The 20,511-nt window shown below is 39.7% G+C and overlaps 1 protein-coding gene across 5 annotated transcripts in view; it reads left to right on the forward strand.

Annotated features, from left to right (window-relative positions):
- The window catches only part of znf618 (zinc finger protein 618), a 70,256-nt gene that overhangs the window by 18,316 nt on the left and 31,429 nt on the right, over positions 1 to 20,511 (forward strand). For 3 of the 5 annotated variants that reach the window (XM_052037177.1, XM_052037175.1, XM_052037176.1), the window contains exon 2: positions 14,027 to 14,314. The exons of the other annotated variants lie outside the window; for them this stretch is intronic. In XM_052037177.1, the coding sequence (XP_051893137.1) occupies positions 14,104 to 14,314 (211 nt within the window). In that variant the 5' untranslated portion in view covers positions 14,027 to 14,103. The remainder of the gene's footprint in view (positions 1 to 14,026; positions 14,315 to 20,511) is intronic. 5 annotated transcript variants of the gene reach the window in all.

Below are 20,511 nucleotides of genomic sequence, written 5' to 3' on the forward strand. Positions count from 1 at the left end.
CAAATTTAGAACAAGAGATAATCTTGTTGAAATGTAAAAAAAAATTCTTATGGGGCCTGACAGGATAGATACAGGGCTGTGTTTTTCCCCTTCGTGGAGTATCTAGAACCAGGCCTCTCATCTCAAAACAGGGTTTTGATATTCAGGATTAATGAGAAATTTCTTCACCCAAGGTGTAGTGATTCTTGGAATTATCTGTACAATGGCCTTGCAGGCTCATTGAGTATATTCAAGCCTAAGATTGATAAATTTTTTAGCTAGTAGGGGAATAAAGATGGGGTTTAATGCAGGAAAGTGGCATTGAGCCAGAAGATCAATGATCCTGTTGAATGGTGGAATGGGCATGATGGGCCGAATGACTTAACCTTGTTACTTATGTTTCTATACTAATATACTTCCAGTTCTTGTTACAAAAAAATCAATTAAAGTAGTCATGCTGCATTAAAACTCCATTAATCTGGCACACTCTGGACTGGTGGATTTTCTGGATTATTGGATGTTATTTTTATTAATATTCTAGTACACGTTGAATTCAGTTTTCTTAAGATGTAACAGTAAGCAGTGCAGTACATTTTCCAGTCTGTTTCAATGGAATGTGGGAATCGGCACACAGTGAGCCAAATGCAGAACCTTCAGGATTTCCAAACAGTGGAATAGCAGATTGTCAGAATTTTACTGTATTGGCGGCACGGTATCATAGCAGTTAGCGCGACGCTATTATAGCACCAGCGATCGGGGTTTGATTCCCATCACTGTCTGTAAGGAGTTTGTACATTCTCCCGTGTCTGTGTGGGTTTCCTCCAGGTGCTCCGGTTTCCTCCCACATTCCAAAAACGTACGGGTAGGTTAATTTGGGTTTAAAATGGGCGGCGAGGACTCGTTGGGCTGGAAGGGCCTGTTACCATGCTGTAAATAAAATTAAAAAAAGAATTATTTATTAACAATCTTACAGATAAAACAAATCTCATGATTTAGTTAGAACTTTCATAGTTTTGAAAGTGTTTGCTTTTAGTTTTGTACCGTAACATCTTGGAATTCTTCAAGAAAAGTTCACTTTTTTTATAAATACTATCTAATGAACTTTTAGAACAGATATGGGTGCTCCACAGTTTATTATGCATTGCTCATCTTTTCCCCATTTAGGATGTATTTGTTAAATTTATGCAACCTGGTTAAAGTGAGCCAAGAATACTCCTAACTCTATTCTTTCTATAATAGGCTGATGAGCTTCAAGTAGAAGAATAAAAATATTCAGCACCTATTAATTTATTTTATTAACTTGGAAAATCCAAATTATCCATGATTTCAAATTCAATCAGCTATGTAAATCTTGTCAGTTTGCATTATCTATTAAGCTTTTGTCACGTTCTTCTGTCAACATTTTGCTATGAATTTCTACATTTTAAATGTTCAGACAATGTAAACTAGCAGCCTTATAATTAGACTAATTCTTTTCTCCAGAAATTAATGCTTTCTGTAAAAAAAAAATCATCTTAATTCGTCCTGATTCTGTTACACAAAACAGATTAAATGACACATTTCACAACTTGATTTTAATACATTCACTGAGTATTTTGGTCAATGACCAACCTTCATAGAACCATAGAACAGTACAGCACAATACTGGCCCTTCAGCCCACAATGTTGTGCCGACCTTTAAACCTCACCTAATACAATCTAACCCCTTCCTCCCACATATCCCTCTATTTTAAATTCCTCCACGTGTTTATCTAGTAATCTCTTCAGTTTGACCAATGTACCTGCTTCCACCACCGCCCCAGGAAGCACATTCCATGCCCCAACCACTCTCTGGGTTACTCTTCCCAGTAATCCTTGCTCCTTGGGATTGCATCATTTCCTTGGGGATTTGAGAAGATTAATTCATTAATTTCTTCCCAGGTTGGCCACAATTTTTGTTCCTCGACTTAACTCCTCAGGTGATAGTGCAGCTGAGGTGGGTGCCATTGGGACACAAGGTCTTCTACAAAAATCTTTTGATATTTTTGCCCAAAATTATGTTACCATGAGTCATTTTTGCCTTGTTTCCTTGTAACGAAAAAGGAGTAGTGCCAGCGAAATGCAGCATACCAGTTGTTCAGCTTGAAATAAAGCCATTGCATTTTCAAGGCAACTAATAATCATAATTGCCTTTTATTGTCACAGATGGGCAGTGTTGATATCATTGTGGTGCAATGGTGTAATACTTTCGACGCCCATGAGCCAGTGAGAGATTCTTCTACCGGGAACAAATGGAAGAAGGGTTTATTGTAAACCTGAGTTTAGTGAATGAGGATAATTTTATGCACGTGATCTGAGCAAGAGCTTGGTTCAAATACTTGTATTACTGAGTAATTGTATATTTCACTTTAGCTGGAATATTACCTTTTTAGACTATTGTGTTATGTTTTGTCATGAATGCTAGTGGTTAAAGTGTGCTGATTTATGAAAGATCCTTGTATATTCATGGATTTTTTTATGTGTATGGAAATAGATACTGTGGGTATGACTAAGCAGCCATTAAAGATTAATGATTAATGAATATATGATGAAACTTGAAGCTGAGACATTATAAAATGTTTTGATGTATGAATCCAGCAGTGGCTTTAAAGGATTGAAATTATTTTTCAATATTACATTGTCTATTTAACATTTTCTTGTAGTTGCATGATTTCAAAAAATGGGTGTTTTACTGCTAGCAAAGGTTCAGCAGTGTTCATTTAGGCCTGTCGACTGGCTGTACAGTATGAAAAAGCAACAAAATGCTGGAGGAACTCAGCAGGTCAGGCAGCATCTGTGGGGTAAAGCAGATGGTCAACGTTTCTGGTCAGGACTTAAGATAGAAAAAGGGGAAGCCCAATATATAGGGGGGCGGGTGAACAGAGCAGTGATAGGTGGACAAAAAAGGAAAGGCGGGGTGGGCACAAGGTGGTGATAGGTAGATGTGGCTAAGAGATAGTGATAGGCAGATGTGGGGGAGGAGGGGAGAGCAGATCCACCCGGGGGGTGGGTCAAAGGTACAGAGGCAGGCGGCATGGTTGGGGTGGGGGGGGGGGGGGAGGAAAAGGAGAGAGGGGAAAAAATGGTGAGGAGAAAAGGGAGAGGCTGGGAAAGGGAAGTAAAGAAGAGGTGAGGTGGGGAGGGGTTAAAGTGGGAGAATTCGATGTTCATCTGGTTAGGCTGTCAGGTCCCAAGACGGAAAATGAGGTGTTGTTCCTCCAGTTGCTTTTGGATTTCTCCTGGCATTGGAAGAGGCCGAGGACTGACATATCTGTGATAGTGTGGGAGGGGGAGTTGAAGTGACTGGCAATGGGGAGATGCAGATCACGGGTACAGATGGAGCATGGATGTTCTACGAAATGGTCACCTAGTCTGTGTTTAGTGTCGCCAATGTAGAAGAGGCCACACTTGGAGCACTGAATGCAGTAGATGATATTAGGGGAGGTGCAGGTAAATCTCTGCCTCACCTGAAAGCACTGTTTGGGTCCCTGGATATAGAGGTGGTACAGGGGCAGGTGTTACACCTATGGCGGGGGTAGTGGGAAGTCCCCAGGATGGGAGCAGGATGGTGGGGAGGGAGGAGTGAACTAGGGAGTCACGGAGAGAGTGGTCGCTATGAAAGGCTGAAAGGAGTGGGGAGGAGAAATGCTTGGTGGTGGGGTCCAGTTGGAGATGGCAGAAGTGGTGGAGAATGACGTGTTGGATACATAGGCTAGTGGGATGAAATGTGATGACGAGGGGGACCCTATCCCTGTTGGGTCTGGGAGGGGTGGGGATGAGAGCAGAGGTGCGGGAAATGGCACAGATGCGAGTGTGAGCTCTCTTGACCACAGTCGGGGGGGGGGGGGGGGGGGGGGGAGTCACGGTTATTAAAGAAGTTAGACATCTCGGATGTCCTGGAGTGGAAAACCTTATCATGGGCACAGATGCGTCAGAGGCGGAGAAATTGAGAGAAAGGGATAGCATCCTTGCAAGAGACGGTGAGAGGAGCTGTAATCGAGGTAGCTGTGGGCGCCAGTGGATTTGTAGAAGATGTCGGTGGATAATGAATCTCCGGAGATGGAGAGATCAAGAAAGGGGAGAGCGGTCCACACGAGTACAAGAGGTGGCACCAATGCAGTCCTCGACATAGTGGAGAAAGTTGAGTGGGGCCAGAGTAGGCTTGGAACAGAGACTGGAATGTAGCCAACAAAAAGGCAGGCATAGCTGGGGTCCATGCAAGTGCCCATGGTCTGTAGAAAGTGAGAGGAATCAAAAGAAAAGTTGTTTAGGGTGAGGATAAGTTCAGCCAGGCGGAGGAAAGTGTTAGGGGAAGGGGACTGGTTCTGTCTCTGGTCGAGAAAGAAGCGGATGGCGGTGAGGCCATTGTGATGGGGAATGGAGGTATATAGCGACTGGATATTCAGGGTGAAGATGAGGTTGTGTGTGCCAGAGAACTTAAAGTTATGGAAGAGTTGGAGAGTGTGTGAGGTGTCACAGATGTAGGTGGTAAGGGATTGGACCAAGGGGGACAGAATGGTGTCCAGGTATGAGGATACGAGCTCAGTGGGGCAAGAGCATGTGGAGACAATAGGTCTGCCGGGACAGTCCTTGTGGATTTTGGGGAGGAGATAGAAGCGGGCAGTCCTAGGTTGTGGGACTATCATGTTGGTAGCTGTGGGGGTGGGGGGAGGGGGGTAGATCTCCCGAGGTGACGAGGTCAGTGGTGCGGGAGATAATGTCCTGGTCGTCCTCGGTGGGGTCATGGTCCAGAAGTAGGTAGGTGAAGTGTCCGAGAGTTGGCGTCTGGCCTCTGCAAGGTAGAGGTCAGTGCGTCAGACTATCATGGCACCACCTTTGTCAGCTGGTTTGATGACTGCATTAAGGTTGGTGTGGAGGGCATGGAGAACAGTGTCAGAAGGGGTGAGGTTAGAGTTGGTGAGGGCCACAGAAAAGTCATGCTGACAGTTAGCTATGAATAGGTCCAGGGAAGGTAACAGTCCTGGTGGGGGAGTCCAGGTGGAGGAAGAGGGCTGGAGGTGGGAGACCCAGTCATTGGAAGGGGGAGAGCACTCCTTACCGAAGGAGGCGGCGGAAAAAGAGCTCAGCATCATGACAGCCTCGGAATTTGTGTCTCTGGTATGGCTGTGCAGTATGCTATTGGAATAGAGAGTTGACAAAACAGAGACATTTTATCAGTAATGCACAAATGGTAAATTACACGGGTATGTGTACACACCATACATGTGCACGTATGCTTGCATTCTGATAGATGGCCAATATTTTGTTTTAAAATGTTTCAGGTAATAAAATAGCTGCATCTCAACTTCTTGTGCCTGTTTCACAATTGTTCAAAAGGTTATGTTAGGCTGCCAAATCTTACTTGTGAAATATTGTTGCCTTTAAGCAAATACCTGTCTTTAAACATGTGTTTTTAGACAGGAGTTTGTTCAGAGTTGTGTTGGCAGTTAAATTTGCAACATGATGCTTTAATTTCCATTTCTAATTAAAATTGCCGGAAGATGCTCAGGAACTCCTCCTTGCGAGGCTGTTGGAGGAATTTTTTATGATTGATCACAAACATGCATTTCCTCTGGAATAACAGCCTTGCAATGTTTTTATATTTTCTGTGTACTTGGAGAACTAAAACTGTTAATGAAAGTACATTTGTATAGATTCATTTGTGCTGTGGACATCGCTGGCTTGGCCAACATTCAATGCCTATCCCTTACTGCCTTTTAGGGTGATGGTGCTTTCCTGAGCCACTGTAGCCCTTCTGGTGGAGGTATTTTTTGTGCTATTGGGCAGTCTTCTAATGTTTTTATAGTTACCAAAATACTGTGTGTTCTTGTTTGGCTGAAGAAAAGTGACAAAAAATTGGAAAGAATATATTGTCTCACTGATTTGTTCAGCTTTTGCAATTTTTCATGGAAACATTCACTTTTACATGTAGAATTTTGATTTATTGTGCTTGCAAGGTTTAAAATTTATATTAATCATTGGTTACCATGTCCATTGATGCAATATGCCTTTGACGAGCTGGTTAAAGTCGGTCTTTTCCTATAAGGGTAGGTCATAAAGACGGCACATGAAAATTTAAGTAGTTCATTTTGGAAATCAATTATGTCCTTTTGATGTTGTCATTATTGGTGGTTTAAGTGTTTTAACAAGCCGCCAGCAACAAGAGTTTTGCCAGAGTGTCTTCACTACTCTAATTATACAGCTTTTGTGTGTTTTCAGTATCTTTGTGCTGTTGAGATTTGAGCTTAAGACCATAATATCTATTGGAGCAGTTTAGGATAAGGTTATTAGAGAAGGGAATAGCAACAGATGGATTTTATTTGGACAATGCTTTTTCCACTATAAATTCCTTTTGTCCACATCGTAATGGAAACTGCCTATGTAATGTTGTCATTCTGTAATTGCATCCCCCCACCACTGCTGATACTAGAATCTGTTTTTCAACTCCCAAGTAGAACCATGGAACCATAGACCATACAGCACAGAAACCAGGTCATTGGGCCCTTCTAGTCTGTGCCGAAACTTTATTCCACTAGTCCCATTTACCTGCACCCAGTCCATAATCCTCCAGACCTCTCCCATCCATGTATCTATCCAATTTATTCTTAAAACTTAAGAGTGAGCCCACATTTACTACATCAGATGGCAGCCCGTTCCACACTCCCGCCACTCTTTGAGTGAAGAAGTTCCCCCTAAACCTTTCCCCTTTCACTCTAAAGCCATGACCTCTCGTACTTATCTCTCCTAATCTAGGTGGAAAGAGCCTACTCACATTAACTCTGTCTGTACCCCTCATTTTGTAAACCTCTATTAAATCTCCCCTTATTCTTCTACGCTCCAAGGAATAAAGTCCTAACCTGTTCAATCTTTCCCTGTAACTCAACTCCTGAAGACCTGGCAACATTCCAGTAAATCTCCCCTGCACTCTTTCAATCTTACTAATATCCTTCCTGTAGTTAGGTGACCAGAACTGCACACAATACTCCAAATTTGGCCTTACCAATGTCTTGTACAACCTCACCATAACATCCCAACTCCCTATACTAAATACTTTGATTTATGAATGCCAGGATGCCAAAAGCCGCCTTTACAACCCTGTCTACCTGTGACACCACTTTCAGGGAATTATGTATCTGAACTCCCAGATCCCATTGTTCCTCCGCACTCCTCAGTGTCCTACCATTTACTGTGTATGTCCTACCTTGATTTATCCTTCCAAAATGCAACACCTCACACTTGTCTGCATTAAGTTCCATCTGCCATTTTCTGGCCCATTTTTCCAGTTGGTCCAGATCCCTCTAAGCTTTGAAAGCCTCCCTCGCTGTCCACTACACCTCCAATCTTAGTGTCATCAGCAGACTTGCTGATCCAATTTACCACATTATCATCTAGATCATTGATATAGACAACAAACAACAATGGCCCCAGCACAGTGTGGCCTTGAGGCACACCACTAGTCACAGGCCTCTAGTCTGAGAAACAATCATCCACTACCACTGTCTTCTCCCAGACAGCCAATTTCGAATCCTTGGGCATTTTATACTTACATAAAAATTAAGAGGATAATTAGGGAGAGGTTAGAACCACTCAAGGATAAAGGAGGGAATTTATGCCTGGAGTCAGGGGATGTGGGTGAGGAACTAAATGAGTACTCTGCGTCAGTATTCACCAAGGAGAAGGACGTGGAGGATGGAGCAGTGTGGGCCTGCTAATGTGCTAGGGCATTGTGAGATCAGGAAGGAAGTGATGCTGGTTTTTTTGACGAGCATCAGGTCCCCCTAGGGACTGATGGGATATATCCCAGATTACTGAAAGAGGCAAGAGAGGAGATTGCCGTGGTCTTGACGAAGATTTTTGTATCCTCACTACCAACAGGTGAGGTCCCGGAGGACTGGAGTGTAGCCAATATTGTTCCTTTGTTCAAGAAGGGAAATGGGGATAATTCAGGAATTATAGGCCAGTGAGCCTCACATCAGTGGTGGGGAAGCTATTGGAGAGGATGCTTAATTCAGGGAGTTATAGGCCAGTGAGCGTCACATCAGTGGTGGGGAAGCTACTGGAGAGGATTCTTAAGGGATAAGATTTAAATGTATTTGGAAAAGCCTGGCCTGATTAGGGGCAGTCAGCATGGCTTTGTACGGGGCAGGTCATGTTTTGCAAACTTGATCGAGTTTTTTGAGGAGGTAATAAAAGTGATTGAAGGTAGGGCATTGGATGTTGTGTACATGGAATTTTGTGAGGTGTTTGATAAAGTCCCTCGTAGGCTAATACCGAAGACTAAGATACATGGGATCCACAGTGACTTGGCTATTTGGGTTCAGAATTGGCTTGTCCATAGAAGACAAGGTAGTGGTGAAAGGGTGTTATTCTGTCTGGAGGATCATAACCAGTGGTGTTCTGCAGGGGTCAGTGCTGGAGCCTCTGTTGTTTGTGATTATGTATAAATGACTTGGATGAAAATGTATAGATGGATGAATTAGTAAGTTTGCAAATGACAAAGGCTGATGGAGTTGTGGACAGTGTAGAGGGTTGTAAAAGGATAGAGCAGAATATAGATCAGTTATGTAGGGGTGGAGAAATAGCAAATGGACTGTAATCTGAACAAGTGTGAGGTGCTGCACTCTGGAAGGTCTAATGTAAGGGGAAAGAATACAGTTAATGGCAGGACCCTTACAGCATTGAGGTACAGAGGGATCCTGGGGTCCAAGTCCATAGCTCCCTGAAAGTAGCCGGATAAGTAGATAGGGTGGTAAAGAAGGCATATGGCATGCTCGCCTTCATTCATGGAAACACCTGAGCACTTCCTGTCCATCATATTTCCATTATCACTTTGTTTTTTAACGTGGAAAGGAATTTGAATCAACAAATATAGTCACTTGGAATGTAAAGCTAAACTTCAGAAATTTAAAAAAAATGAGGATCAGAATGCCTGCATCCTTTTAAATGACCTTACTAATTGATTTTTAAAAGCAGAGCCAGTATTTTGATGTGCAGCCTGAATACCGATTGAACTCTGACTGAACTTGCTCAATGTTTACACAGGGATAGTTAAGCTTCCTGGGTTTTGAGGGATACTGCTTCATCTTAACATTGGAAATAAGAAGGCATAATGCCTCTGACATAAAACAAAAAATCTCTTACCAGAACCAATGCTGTAGAAGTTCTCCAAGTATACTAGGAGCAGTATATTAACAGATATTTGCATCGTGCAATGTAAAAATTGAGTGCATTTGGATCTGTAAGGTTGTCGCAATGCATACAAGTTAAAATGACTCTAGCTTTAGGCGGTGTTTCCTTGAAATCTAAATATTGGTCTTACACCTTGAGCATTTGGCAATCATGGCTGTCTCTCTGGCAACCTGAGTCAGTTGAATGAGCTTGGAATTCCCACTCAAGTGATTTCATGTAACTGATCCAGGCTGAACATCACTGTAGGACCAAGCAAGTTCCACACAAAATGGTACGTCTTTCAGTAGAAAACCTGGAGCCATGGCTCCTTCTAGTCTTGCACATGGATGTAAAAGGTACAAGTCCTCCCCAGGTTACAGCAGGGTTCTAATCCTGCGAACTGCTGGTAACCCAAACAGTTTGCAAGTAGGAAATGTGTCCGCGGGCTGAGTTCCCACACGGCAGAAGATGTCTGCAGTCCTGTGGCAGCCAGCAGATCCACCCGGTTGGTCTCCCTCCCAAAGCTCAATCGTATATATTAGCTGTACAGAAATCAGGTGGTCGTAAGTTGGGGAGGACCTTTTGTGAAAATCAAAAAAAACTGCAGATGCCGGAAATCTGATGCTGCATCTGTGGGAAGAGAAACAGTTAACGTTCCAAGTCAAAGGCTCTTTGTCAGATCTGGGAAGGAGTCAAAAGGAGTTGCAGGGAGGGTGGGGGTGGGGAGATGTCAGAGTTGTAGAGCACAGCAATGAGTCCTTCCGGCCCAACTCGCCCATGCTGACAGCGATGCCTATCGACGCTAATCCCATTTGCCTGCATTAGGCCTGTATCCCTCTGCTCCTTTCCTATCCAAGTACTTGTCCTTGTGAGGTAGGAAACACCACGGACCTCCCCATTCAAATATCAGGGAGTTACTGTAATACCAAGGTTATCTTCCTCAACACCACCATCTTGTTTCTCTTGTCTTTAATCCTTATCATACTGAATGAAGACAAGTTGAAATTGCTGCAAATCCCTTTCCTATGATCATGGTAAAACTAGCATATCAGTGATGTTATGCAGTTTGTCGAGACAGTTTCAAATTGAACCATTGGCATTTAGCTATTTAAATGGAAGCAAGTCGCAGATTTTTGCATACACGCTGTCAAATGCAGAAGTTCCTGGAGATAAAGTGGGGAATAACTTGGTAGTGCTGGTGTTGATGTTTGCCATGATCATTATGAAATCTAAAAGCAACTAGAGTGTGAAATTGATATCTCCAACTTTGAACTTAAGTGGAAGATATTGGAATGTGTGACCAATACTTGACAAAGGCGCAGACTTTTTTGTGTAACAAAATTTCAGCTGACACTCTTCAATGAAGACCAGCAAGTTTCCCTGAAGAGTTTTCTTTGAAAATATTCCAGCAAGAAGCAAATGGGTTATTCCATCTTAATTGAAGCAAAACTTGCAAATGTGAGTGAGGTTGAAGTTGCTCAATGCAAATATTGCGGCTTTTAATAATGAGGTTTCACTAAACCTTATGAGTAGGCAGCTTCTGTTGCTATGAAGTTGTGTGGTAGAATAGTGCAATGCACTGTCGTACCTATCATTGCCCGCAAGACCGCAACCTTTGAGGTCAACATTTCTTAAGTGAGGGAAGGGAATTGGTAAGTAATTTAGCCTAAACAATACTTTAATCTGTTAAGCAGTGAGTGGGGAGGGGGAGAAATAATGAAACATATTGGTGGATGACAAACAGTAGAAGCAACAGCATGACTGAAGCAGGGATTTAAGCACATGGAAATATTAGGATAAGAATTTAAAAACTAATTATTTTCAACATAATTATACTAAAGAATGATGGGAGAGAGTATGTAGTACCTGGCGACATTTGAGTCTTGTCAATGAGTGGTAGTGTGTGGATTTCTTGTTGCTAGCCAGCATGGATTCTATTCCTAAGGCACCAAGGCACTGACATTCATGATGAATTTATTTTTGAGCTGCTTATTTTAGAGCTATCATTTATTGTCAAGAATTCAGTGTGGGGGGAGAATTATTCAAAAACCTGCAACCCAACCAAAATTTACATCAGTTTTGAATATATTCAGCAGCTAAGCAACCTCGTTCCTTTCAAATATTCCTTAAATTGAGAAACATGTGGTCTTATTCCAAGATTGCCTCTGGTTTTTGCCATTATCCAAGGGAAATATTCTTCTAGCCCCCATTCCATTAAAAAAGTTGTTTTGATAGACAATTCCCTCATCCCAGAAATCAGTCTCTGGAATTGTGCGGTATACCTTGACCAAAAATGTTCAAGGTGTTCTAGATTGACAGCCAAACATCAGAACTAGATAGCTTGTGGGTGTTTCCCCATAAACAGGCAATCCAATACTTGCATTCTAGCTGCTGCTTATACTGCAAAGGAAGAAATAGGAATATCCATTCAAAATTTATATTATTTTGTAAAGGAATATTGTCACTTTAAATTGAAGTAATTTGTAATTAGTCTGACATCTGTGAAGAGATCAGCTTGCATGACTGCTCTTGTAAGCAAATCTCATAGTGACATACAGAAATAAAGTGACATTGGAAGGGATCCTACCATTAAGCAGACTGTGCAAGCTCCCCAAATCTCTCAGACAACATTGTGAGGAGAGTAAGATTTTATTAGAAGTGAAAGTGTAGCATTTTTGAAATTCATTTTTCAATAAAGAAATGTCATATGGAAAGTTGAATTTTTGGAGAAATGACATAAAAAGGTGAGATGTCTCTGAATCTGAGTTTTGAACTAATTTTAGAAGATAATTTAAGTAAATAGGAAGTCTAATAAAGAAAATGACGTCTGAGAATTTCACCAATTTGTATTGGTTGGTTTGTAGTTTTCATCGATTTTGAAGTTAGATTTCATGATGCTTATTTAAAAAAAACAGTAAAAATTCTCTAAATTGTAGAAGTACTTAATGCCCCTACATTCTTTTGAAAGTTTATTAGAAATTTATATATTTGCTGCCATGTTTAGTTATTGATTTGAAATCAAAGGTCCGAAATTCATTGTTATTAACCTTAAAATCTTAGGAAGATAACTGGCATGCAATGATATGAATTTGTGGGCAGTATATTCACCATTAGCTTGACACTATTTAATGCACATCAATAATTTATTTGTCTAAAGGATAAGTCTGGCTAGTATCTTAATAATCAAAGCTGGTTCTCTAGTGTGATATTGAGGGAGCATTGAATCAGAGTTGTCCCTTGAGGTATGCCTGACATTAAACAAGAATATACCATGGCATTTTTTGAAGTAGAACAGGGGATCCTTCCTCAATATTCTGCTGAATATCTCTTAATTCCTCAAAAAAAGTAATTACATTGTTGGGTCTTACTGTAAGCCAGCTGGCTGCTGCATTTCATTTATGATAGCAGTGATCACATCAAAAATAATTCATTTCTTAAGGTTTTTTGGGATGTCTGGAAGCCATGATGATTGCTATAAAAATGCAATTTCTTTTCCTGAACTCAGCATGTAACTTTTTATGTTGAACCTTAATCTCTCCTTGAAGCACAACATTTTTGGATGCTGTAATGTATTTTCCATTATACCTGGAAAACTTGCAAAAAAAAAATTACTTTGCTGATTGGATGACTCAAGCTGACAGGTTCTTTATTGCAATGAGATAAGTAAGCTTCTAGCTTTTATTTTTAGTGCATTTTTTGACATAGCTTGTTTATATTAATGCACTTAACATATTCATGCACATTGGTAAGAACCAGAGATGGAAGGTATCTCTTCTGATGAAAAGTGATTGTTCTGAAATGTTGCCGTTGTTTCCATCTCCATATCTGCTGCCTGACCAGCTGAGGATCTCTGAAGTTAAGTTCCCATATAGTGTTGTGCATCTACATATAAAGTTCAAAATGGCAGACTTGTTAGAATAGGTAGACTGAATTAATAATTGGAATTTTAGATTGCAGGAAGCTGAATGAAGCATGTAGCCTGATACTTTGCCGGAGTGCCATAGGGACACTACATCATCAGATGAGCAGCATCCTTTGAGACATCTTACTAGGCTATTTGGGTGGATGTAAGAGATCCCAGGACACTGCGAAGAAAAACAAAAGATATCTTAGTGATCTGATCAAGGTTTGACCAGCATCTCTAAAATAATATATTCAGTAACAATATTATAAAAATGCAGATTTCTTTTCTTCTTTCCTCATTCTTTTTAATGAAGGTATGTTTGATTTCATATAGACATTCCATCCAGTCTTAAGAGCTGAAGAGTGAGATCTTAAGAGTGAATTTCATATCTCAAAGAACCAATTTAAATTTAGCAAACTGGTGATGCTAATGATGAAATTTCTTGTAACTGTTGGTTGAGAATATAATAAGACAATGGTAAGAAGAATTTCCCTATTATTCAAAATGGTGCCTTGGATTCTTTTAGGTGGGAGGACAGAGGACTCTCAGTTGAATGTCTTACGTAAAATGCAGAATCTCTGACACCAGTTCCCTTAGCATTGTACCAAAGTGTAGTGTAGATTTTGTGCTTGTATCTCTAGGAAATGGTTTTGAAAGACTCATCTTGGGTATGAGGAAGGTATTTGGAGGTGATTCTTAAGAATGTCATTATTGGCAAGTAATAGAAGTCAGGCATAAACTGATGATGCCATTGATGAACTGCACTATTTTTCCTCAGTCAAGTGAAAAATAAGCTAATTAGAAGCTGAGAGCTTTCTAACCAAACTAAAGCTACAGAGGGTTTGAAAAGAATTAAAAAATTGAAGTCATTTACCTTGTATATTGATTTATCACTAAAAATATAAAATTAGCTAGGGAAGCAAATACAGACATTAATATATATTTTTCCCCTAACAGAATTGGAAAGAATTGTTGCAGTGACTCCATCTGATTCTGACCAAAATTTTAAGAAGTGCTGGATAAAGGCCAACACAATGAGTTCCCTTGATGCAGCAATAAAGACTGAAAAAAGAGATGATGAGAGTGAAGTGAATGCTGAGTTGTGGCAAGATGAATCCAAAGATCACAAGAGCAACAATAACGTTAATGAAAACGCACGTGAGGTAGCGGAGATCTGTGTTGTGATTGGTGAGGATGGGGCTCAACGCTGTTCTGAGCAGGATCAACCCAATAGTCAATCCAGTGGTAAATATTAACGTGCAAGTCTATCTATATATCTATCTTAAATCGTATGTTTTGTGCCTACTTATATAATGCCAAAGACTATTCGGGATGAATAGCCTTTTTATTTTAATGTAGCAAATTATCCCAAAGCACGTCACAGAATGATTTATCAAACGAAGGAGGTAATAGGGCAGATATCTAGAAGCGTTGAGCCTTGACATCCAAAGCATATTTGCCAATGGAGGAGCAATTAAATTTGGAGATGGGGTTTGAAGTGCTGATGGGTTGGGTGAGACCAGCAAGGGGAAGGAGCCAGGCGATGAAGCAATTTGAAAACTAACCTGAAGGTTCTATAGTTGACGCATTGCTTAACCAAATAACAGACACGTGGGAGTTGAGTGAATCTGTTTCCTGTGCTCCAGTGGAAAAACCTTGCATAATCATAGTGAAAGTTCCAATGCAAACCATAATAAAACTATAATAAATGCTTTGAGTGTATAATTTAGCCAGTTGTAAGATTTAAAGCTTTGGGATTTGGCAATACCATTTCAGTTCACTGAATCAAAAGCAAGTCAACAGTACAATTACAACCTCACCCTATCACTGCAGTTTTTGGACTACCAACAATAGAGTCTGGCCATTTATCTGCTTCCGCTTACCGTATGATTGTCTTTGTTACATTAATGGCCAAATGATCCATTTTGCTTAAGGGGAAGGATCCAATACCCCCTACTATTTTTCAATGGTTTTCTCAAACTATATCATGTCTAAACTTGGAAAAAATTAGGAGTGGTACTGTTGATCCTTCGCTTAAATTTGAAGACATTTGGAGTCTGTTTATTCAATACTTTCATATGATGTAGATCCCTTTTCAATAACTTTTCAATTTAAAGGAACGGAGTTGACGACATAATATTGCTCTGTTTTTATTGAGAAATTTCAGTCCCGTTTTTTCTTTCTTTTTTTTTCATTTCTTTTCTTGAAATTTTTATAGTTTAGTTTGTTATATTTACAATTTTTTTTATTGATTTGGGGATTTTTAAAAATATATACAATAAATCTTTTTCTTTTTTATACTATATTCATCTACTAAGAGATCGTGAGATCTAAAGATTTTTTTATATTTTGTTACTTTTTATGATTATGTCATGATTGCTCTTGATCTCTTTGTATTACATGTACAATCATTGATGTTATATATTAATCTGTATTAATTTGGAAACTAATAAAAAGATTGAGAAAGAAAGAGCAGTACAATAGAGGCGTGACACTGCAGATGTTGGAATCTGGAGCAGCACTCTGCTGGAGGAACTCAGCAGGTCGAGCAGCATCTGTGGGAGGGAAGGAATTGTTGGCGTTTTGGGTTGAAACCCTGCATCAGGACTGACCCAAAATGTCGACAGTTCTTTTCCTCCCAGGGTTTCGCCCCGAAATGTCAACAGCCTCCTTTCCTCCCGCAGATGCTGCTTGACCTGCTGACTTCCTCCAGCAGATTGTTGCTCAATGTAATAGAGAGGTTGCAGCAAAATTGCAAAAGGGCTGTATAATTTTTGTCCCTGGACACAGAGGAAGGCTCTGTGTTACTTTAGACCTTTGAGTGGTTATATCTTGAATGGCTTAGTAATAATTTTCCCTCCTCTTCCTTAATCTTAACATTTTCTTTTTTGTTCTCTTAGAAATTTATACTTGGGAGGGAGTTAGGGAATCTTCACAACAGTCACTAAATCAGTTGTGTGCACTCCTTGGTTATCCAATTATGGGGGCATCTAGTTTTGTAGACACAGTTGCCCATGTAACCCCTTAAACTCAATCACACATGTATCCCCAAAAGACCTATTTCTAGGCTAACTGCATGTGGCAATTAATGATGTGAGTGTGATTAGCACCATGTTGTGGCTGATGTTTTCTGCAAAGTGCTTCTTCCTCCAACATTTTTTTAGTTTATTTTCTCACCTTAGCACGTCATTAATTTAAAACTCCAGTTTACTGTGCCAGCTGGCCAGCAGTTGCATGGTTTCATGTTGTTTTTGTAAAATTATTCTGAGCTGTTGCTCTCTTGTGATCTTTCCAAATCTGGCTTCACTATACAATTCTCTTTTTAATTTAAGTCATTACCTCTTCTGAACTCAGGGTATTTCAGTACAAGAATATCCCAAGATGCTGTGCAACTAATGGTATACTTTCATATGTAAGAAATATGCCAGCCAATTTGCACACAGCAAGCTCCTATTGAGAGCAATATGTGATCAGATAATGTATTGGCCAGGACACTGGAGGTAACTCCTAGTGCTACAGGGTCTTTACATCCACAGGAGTGAGTACAAGAGACCCAGGTATTAACATCTCGGCTAAAAGATTGCTGTTGTGGCATTCCCCAATACAATCATGAACTAGCCTAGGTTCTAGTGCTCAAGATAAACTTGAGCCTTCCCATTTCAGAGGCAAGATGGCTACTAATGGTGGCAGGGCCATCCACTGTAGAACTTGCCCATTATTTCATCTGCCATCCAACACCATTAAAGTTTTGGGATGTTTTGTCATCCTCAAAAGCTAGGGCTTTTTGCCTAGTGTTGGCTATGTCTGTGGAAGATGTCTCTAGCTGTCCAAACATGGACTACATGCAGAATTCTCACGAAACTTTCATGCTGTTTGCTGGCTAAGTGCTAAACTGCTACTTCAGTATTTTTAAAACATCTTTTCAAATGTTGATGCAAAGTATTGACAGGGATTTAGAACACGGGTAGTTAAACATGCTTTGAGGATTTGGTTACAACTTAGAAAATATTTTGGCTTATTGAGATTTTCTTCGTCTAGTCCCATTTTTTCTATTTTTTTTAAACCTTCTATGACTGAAGTAGTTTTTAAAGAGTGGGACAGATCGGGTATTACTTGTTTTCAAGATCTGTTTGTTGGAGGAAATCTCTCTTTGTTTGAACAATTGTCAACTAAATATAGTTTACCAAAAACCTATTTTTTTCGATATTTACAAATTAGAGACTTTCTCCGATTTCAATTACACACATTTCCTATGAGTCCTGATAAGAACTTACTAGATGTAATTTTTAATTTGAAGCCTTTTTATGATGGCTCAATATCTAATATTTATGGTAGGTTATTAGGAATGAGTAAGGCTCCTTTAGACAAAATTAAAAATGCTTGAACAAGATTTGCAGATTTCAATTTCTGAGGAAACTTGGAATGGAATTTTTAAATTGGTCGATACTTCATTATGCACCCGTCACTCCCTCCTTCAATTTAAAGTGGTCCATAGAGCTCACTTGTCCAAAGACAAGCTGTCTCGTTTTTATTCGGATATATCTCCTTATTGTGATAAATGCAATAACAGAGAGGCTTCTTTAATCCACATGTTTTGGACATGTTTGAGTCTTAAGAAATACTGGATAGAGGTTTATCAAACTTTTTCTGTGCTTTTTAAAATAAATTTTAAGCCTAATCCATTGACTGCATTATTTGGGATTGTTGGAGAAAAAGATATAACTTTGGAGACTTCTGATCTACACATTGGCCTTTATTTCTCTTATAGGCAGGAGGGCTGTGTTGCTTAAATGGAAGGAAGTTACTCCCCCCACTCATGTTCAATGGCTACAGGATGTTATGTCATACCTAAATTTAGAGAAGATCCGTTGTTCAGTTTCTGAATCTAACTTAGACTTTCAAACATTGTGGGGACCTTTTTTGAACTATTTTCAAAGCCGTTGGTGGTTAAAGTACAGATATTGGCTAATATTATTATGTGTTAAGGGTTTTTCCTTGTTTTTTTTTACCAAACAGCTTCAGTCTTGGTAGTGGGTTTAGATTTTTTTATAATAAAATTATTCCAATTTATTCATTATTAATCAATTATCATTTTTGATTACCAATATGGGGTATTGTGATTTCAAGTATGATTTAACACAATGTATTTAGTAGTATTTTATCCCCTTTCTGATTCATGTATTCTGTATTTTCTTTGTGGAATTAATAAAAATATTGTAAAGAGGGAATTTAGAACACAAATTTCAAAATCTGAATCTACATAAGTTTTACCATGTCTGAATTATATCCTACTAGATTCTGAGTTCTTGTTAAGATGAGGTGACTGTCTTCATTTTTATTTAATTTTTACATAATTAAAGCCTAACATCTGTCAGAAAAACTTATAAAAAAAAATGTGAAGCTATAAACAGCTGATAAGGAAGTTGGTGTTAGTTAGTGTTTTTTTTAAGCTTCTAACTAAAGAAAGAAAGCAGATTCACTTGTAAGGTGGTTAGGAACAGTTTATAGTTTTCACCTTCGAACTATGATCTCTTGGCTGAAGTCTCCAAGGCAAGATTCTTAATTTTGTGTTCTCAAGCATTTAGTTGCCCAGCCCAACATATTTAATTCTGCCTAAAAGCAACTTTACGTTTTAAATTTTAAATTGTATCTATTTGCTTCCTCTCTTTGTGTTAACTCTACTGATTTTTGCTTGGGTACATTTGCTTTATCACTTGAGCTCACTTGTTTGTGTTAAGTGTAAGGCATAAATTTTAGGAATACTGTCCTGACAGAAATAACACACAATGTCTCCATTCACATAGCCTGATTGTTATTTTAAAAAAGATGGTCAAAGGAATTTTGAAATTCTATTCATTCTGGATACAACTAGTAGCTTTGAGCTCTTTGCTAATGACATTCTTGGCAGCTTCTGGGAAAAACAAAGAACAGGACACTGCAACAACATTTTAAGGTCCACTTGTACAAACTATGGAGTTGGCATAAGTCTTCACCTTGAACAAAGTTGAGATAATTGATAGCTAAATCTGCTAATCATGCTTTGTGAAAATGAAGCTTCCTTCCATTGTCACAAGTGAAATAGCCAAACCATATTACTTTAATCGGTAGCTGGCGAGAAGCTGCATCACTCTGATGAAAAACTCTCAGATGATTAATTGGCATAAGGCAATGTTAATATTATATGTACACTGAAATGAGGGAACATTAGCAAGGCTAACATTTTACTAGCATTATGGAATCAACAAAGTTCAACCAATATAATTGGTAGCGAAAGCTGAGAAATAGAGTCTATTACGTTTTATTGAACTTTTTTGTTTGTGCATTTTTAAAGTTTGCGGGCACACTAATCTTATTTCTAACTGCTGTAACGGTTAGATGCACTAGTAGTCAAAGAACAGCAAGAAGCTGAACTGGAGTTTTCTTTGAATACAGTGTGATGGAAATTTTGCTCCCAAAACTCTTCATTTTTTTTAAAAAGTGAAGGGAAACAGGAGTCCAGGTAGATTGCAAGTAATGTTGGTGTTCAACTGAAAATACCAGAAAGCAGAGGCTAAATGTCAGAACTCGCTTTGGTTCCAGGGAGCTCATTTCTGCAACTTGAGCTAATGGGGCTGTCTTCCCTTGGTTTATGTTGTGGCCATGAAGATCCTATCAGTACATTCACATTTTAACGTGACTTGTGCTGATTACTAATCTACAATGTTGAGATCTTGCTGCTTGTTACCCACTCATTGCTAGCTCAAAACTATGCTGGTCTGTAAAAAAAAAACAACAGTCCTCTTTAGAGAAAAAAGACAATCTTTTGGGGGATTTGAAGTAACTCCAAGATCGTGTATTTTGTGTTGGCAGGACCCTTAACATTGATGTACAGAGGGATCTTGAGGTCCAAGTCCATAGTTCCATGAAAATGGCTACACAGGTTGCAGCTTTATAAAACTGGTTAGGCCATATTTGGAGAATTGCATTCAATTCTGGTTGCCCCGTTGTAGGAAGGATGTGGAGGCTGTGAAGAGGGTGCAGAAGAGGTTACCAGGATGCTGCCTGGATTAGAGGGCATGTGCTATAAGAAGAGGTTGGACAAACTTGGTTTGTTTTCTCTGGAGCGTCAGAGGCTGAGAGGAGACCTGATAGAAGTTTGTAAAATTATGAGAAACATAGAATAAAGAGGCGGTATCTTTTCCCCAGGGTTGAAATGTTTCATACTAGAGGACATGCATTTAAGGTGAGAGGGGGTAAGTTCAAAGGAGATGTGCAGGGCAAGTTTTTTTTACAGAGAGTGGTGGGTGCCTGGAATGTGCTGCCGGGGTGGTGATGGAGGCAGATACGATAGAGGTGTTTAACAGGCTCTTAGATAGGCACATGGATGTGCTGAGAATGGAGGGATTTGGACATTGTGCAGGCAGAAGCGATTAGTTCGGCTCTGCTGTACTGTGTTCTATAAG

This window comes from Pristis pectinata, chromosome 23, assembly GCF_009764475.1.
Source record: "Pristis pectinata isolate sPriPec2 chromosome 23, sPriPec2.1.pri, whole genome shotgun sequence".
NCBI lineage: Eukaryota > Metazoa > Chordata > Chondrichthyes > Rhinopristiformes > Pristidae > Pristis > Pristis pectinata.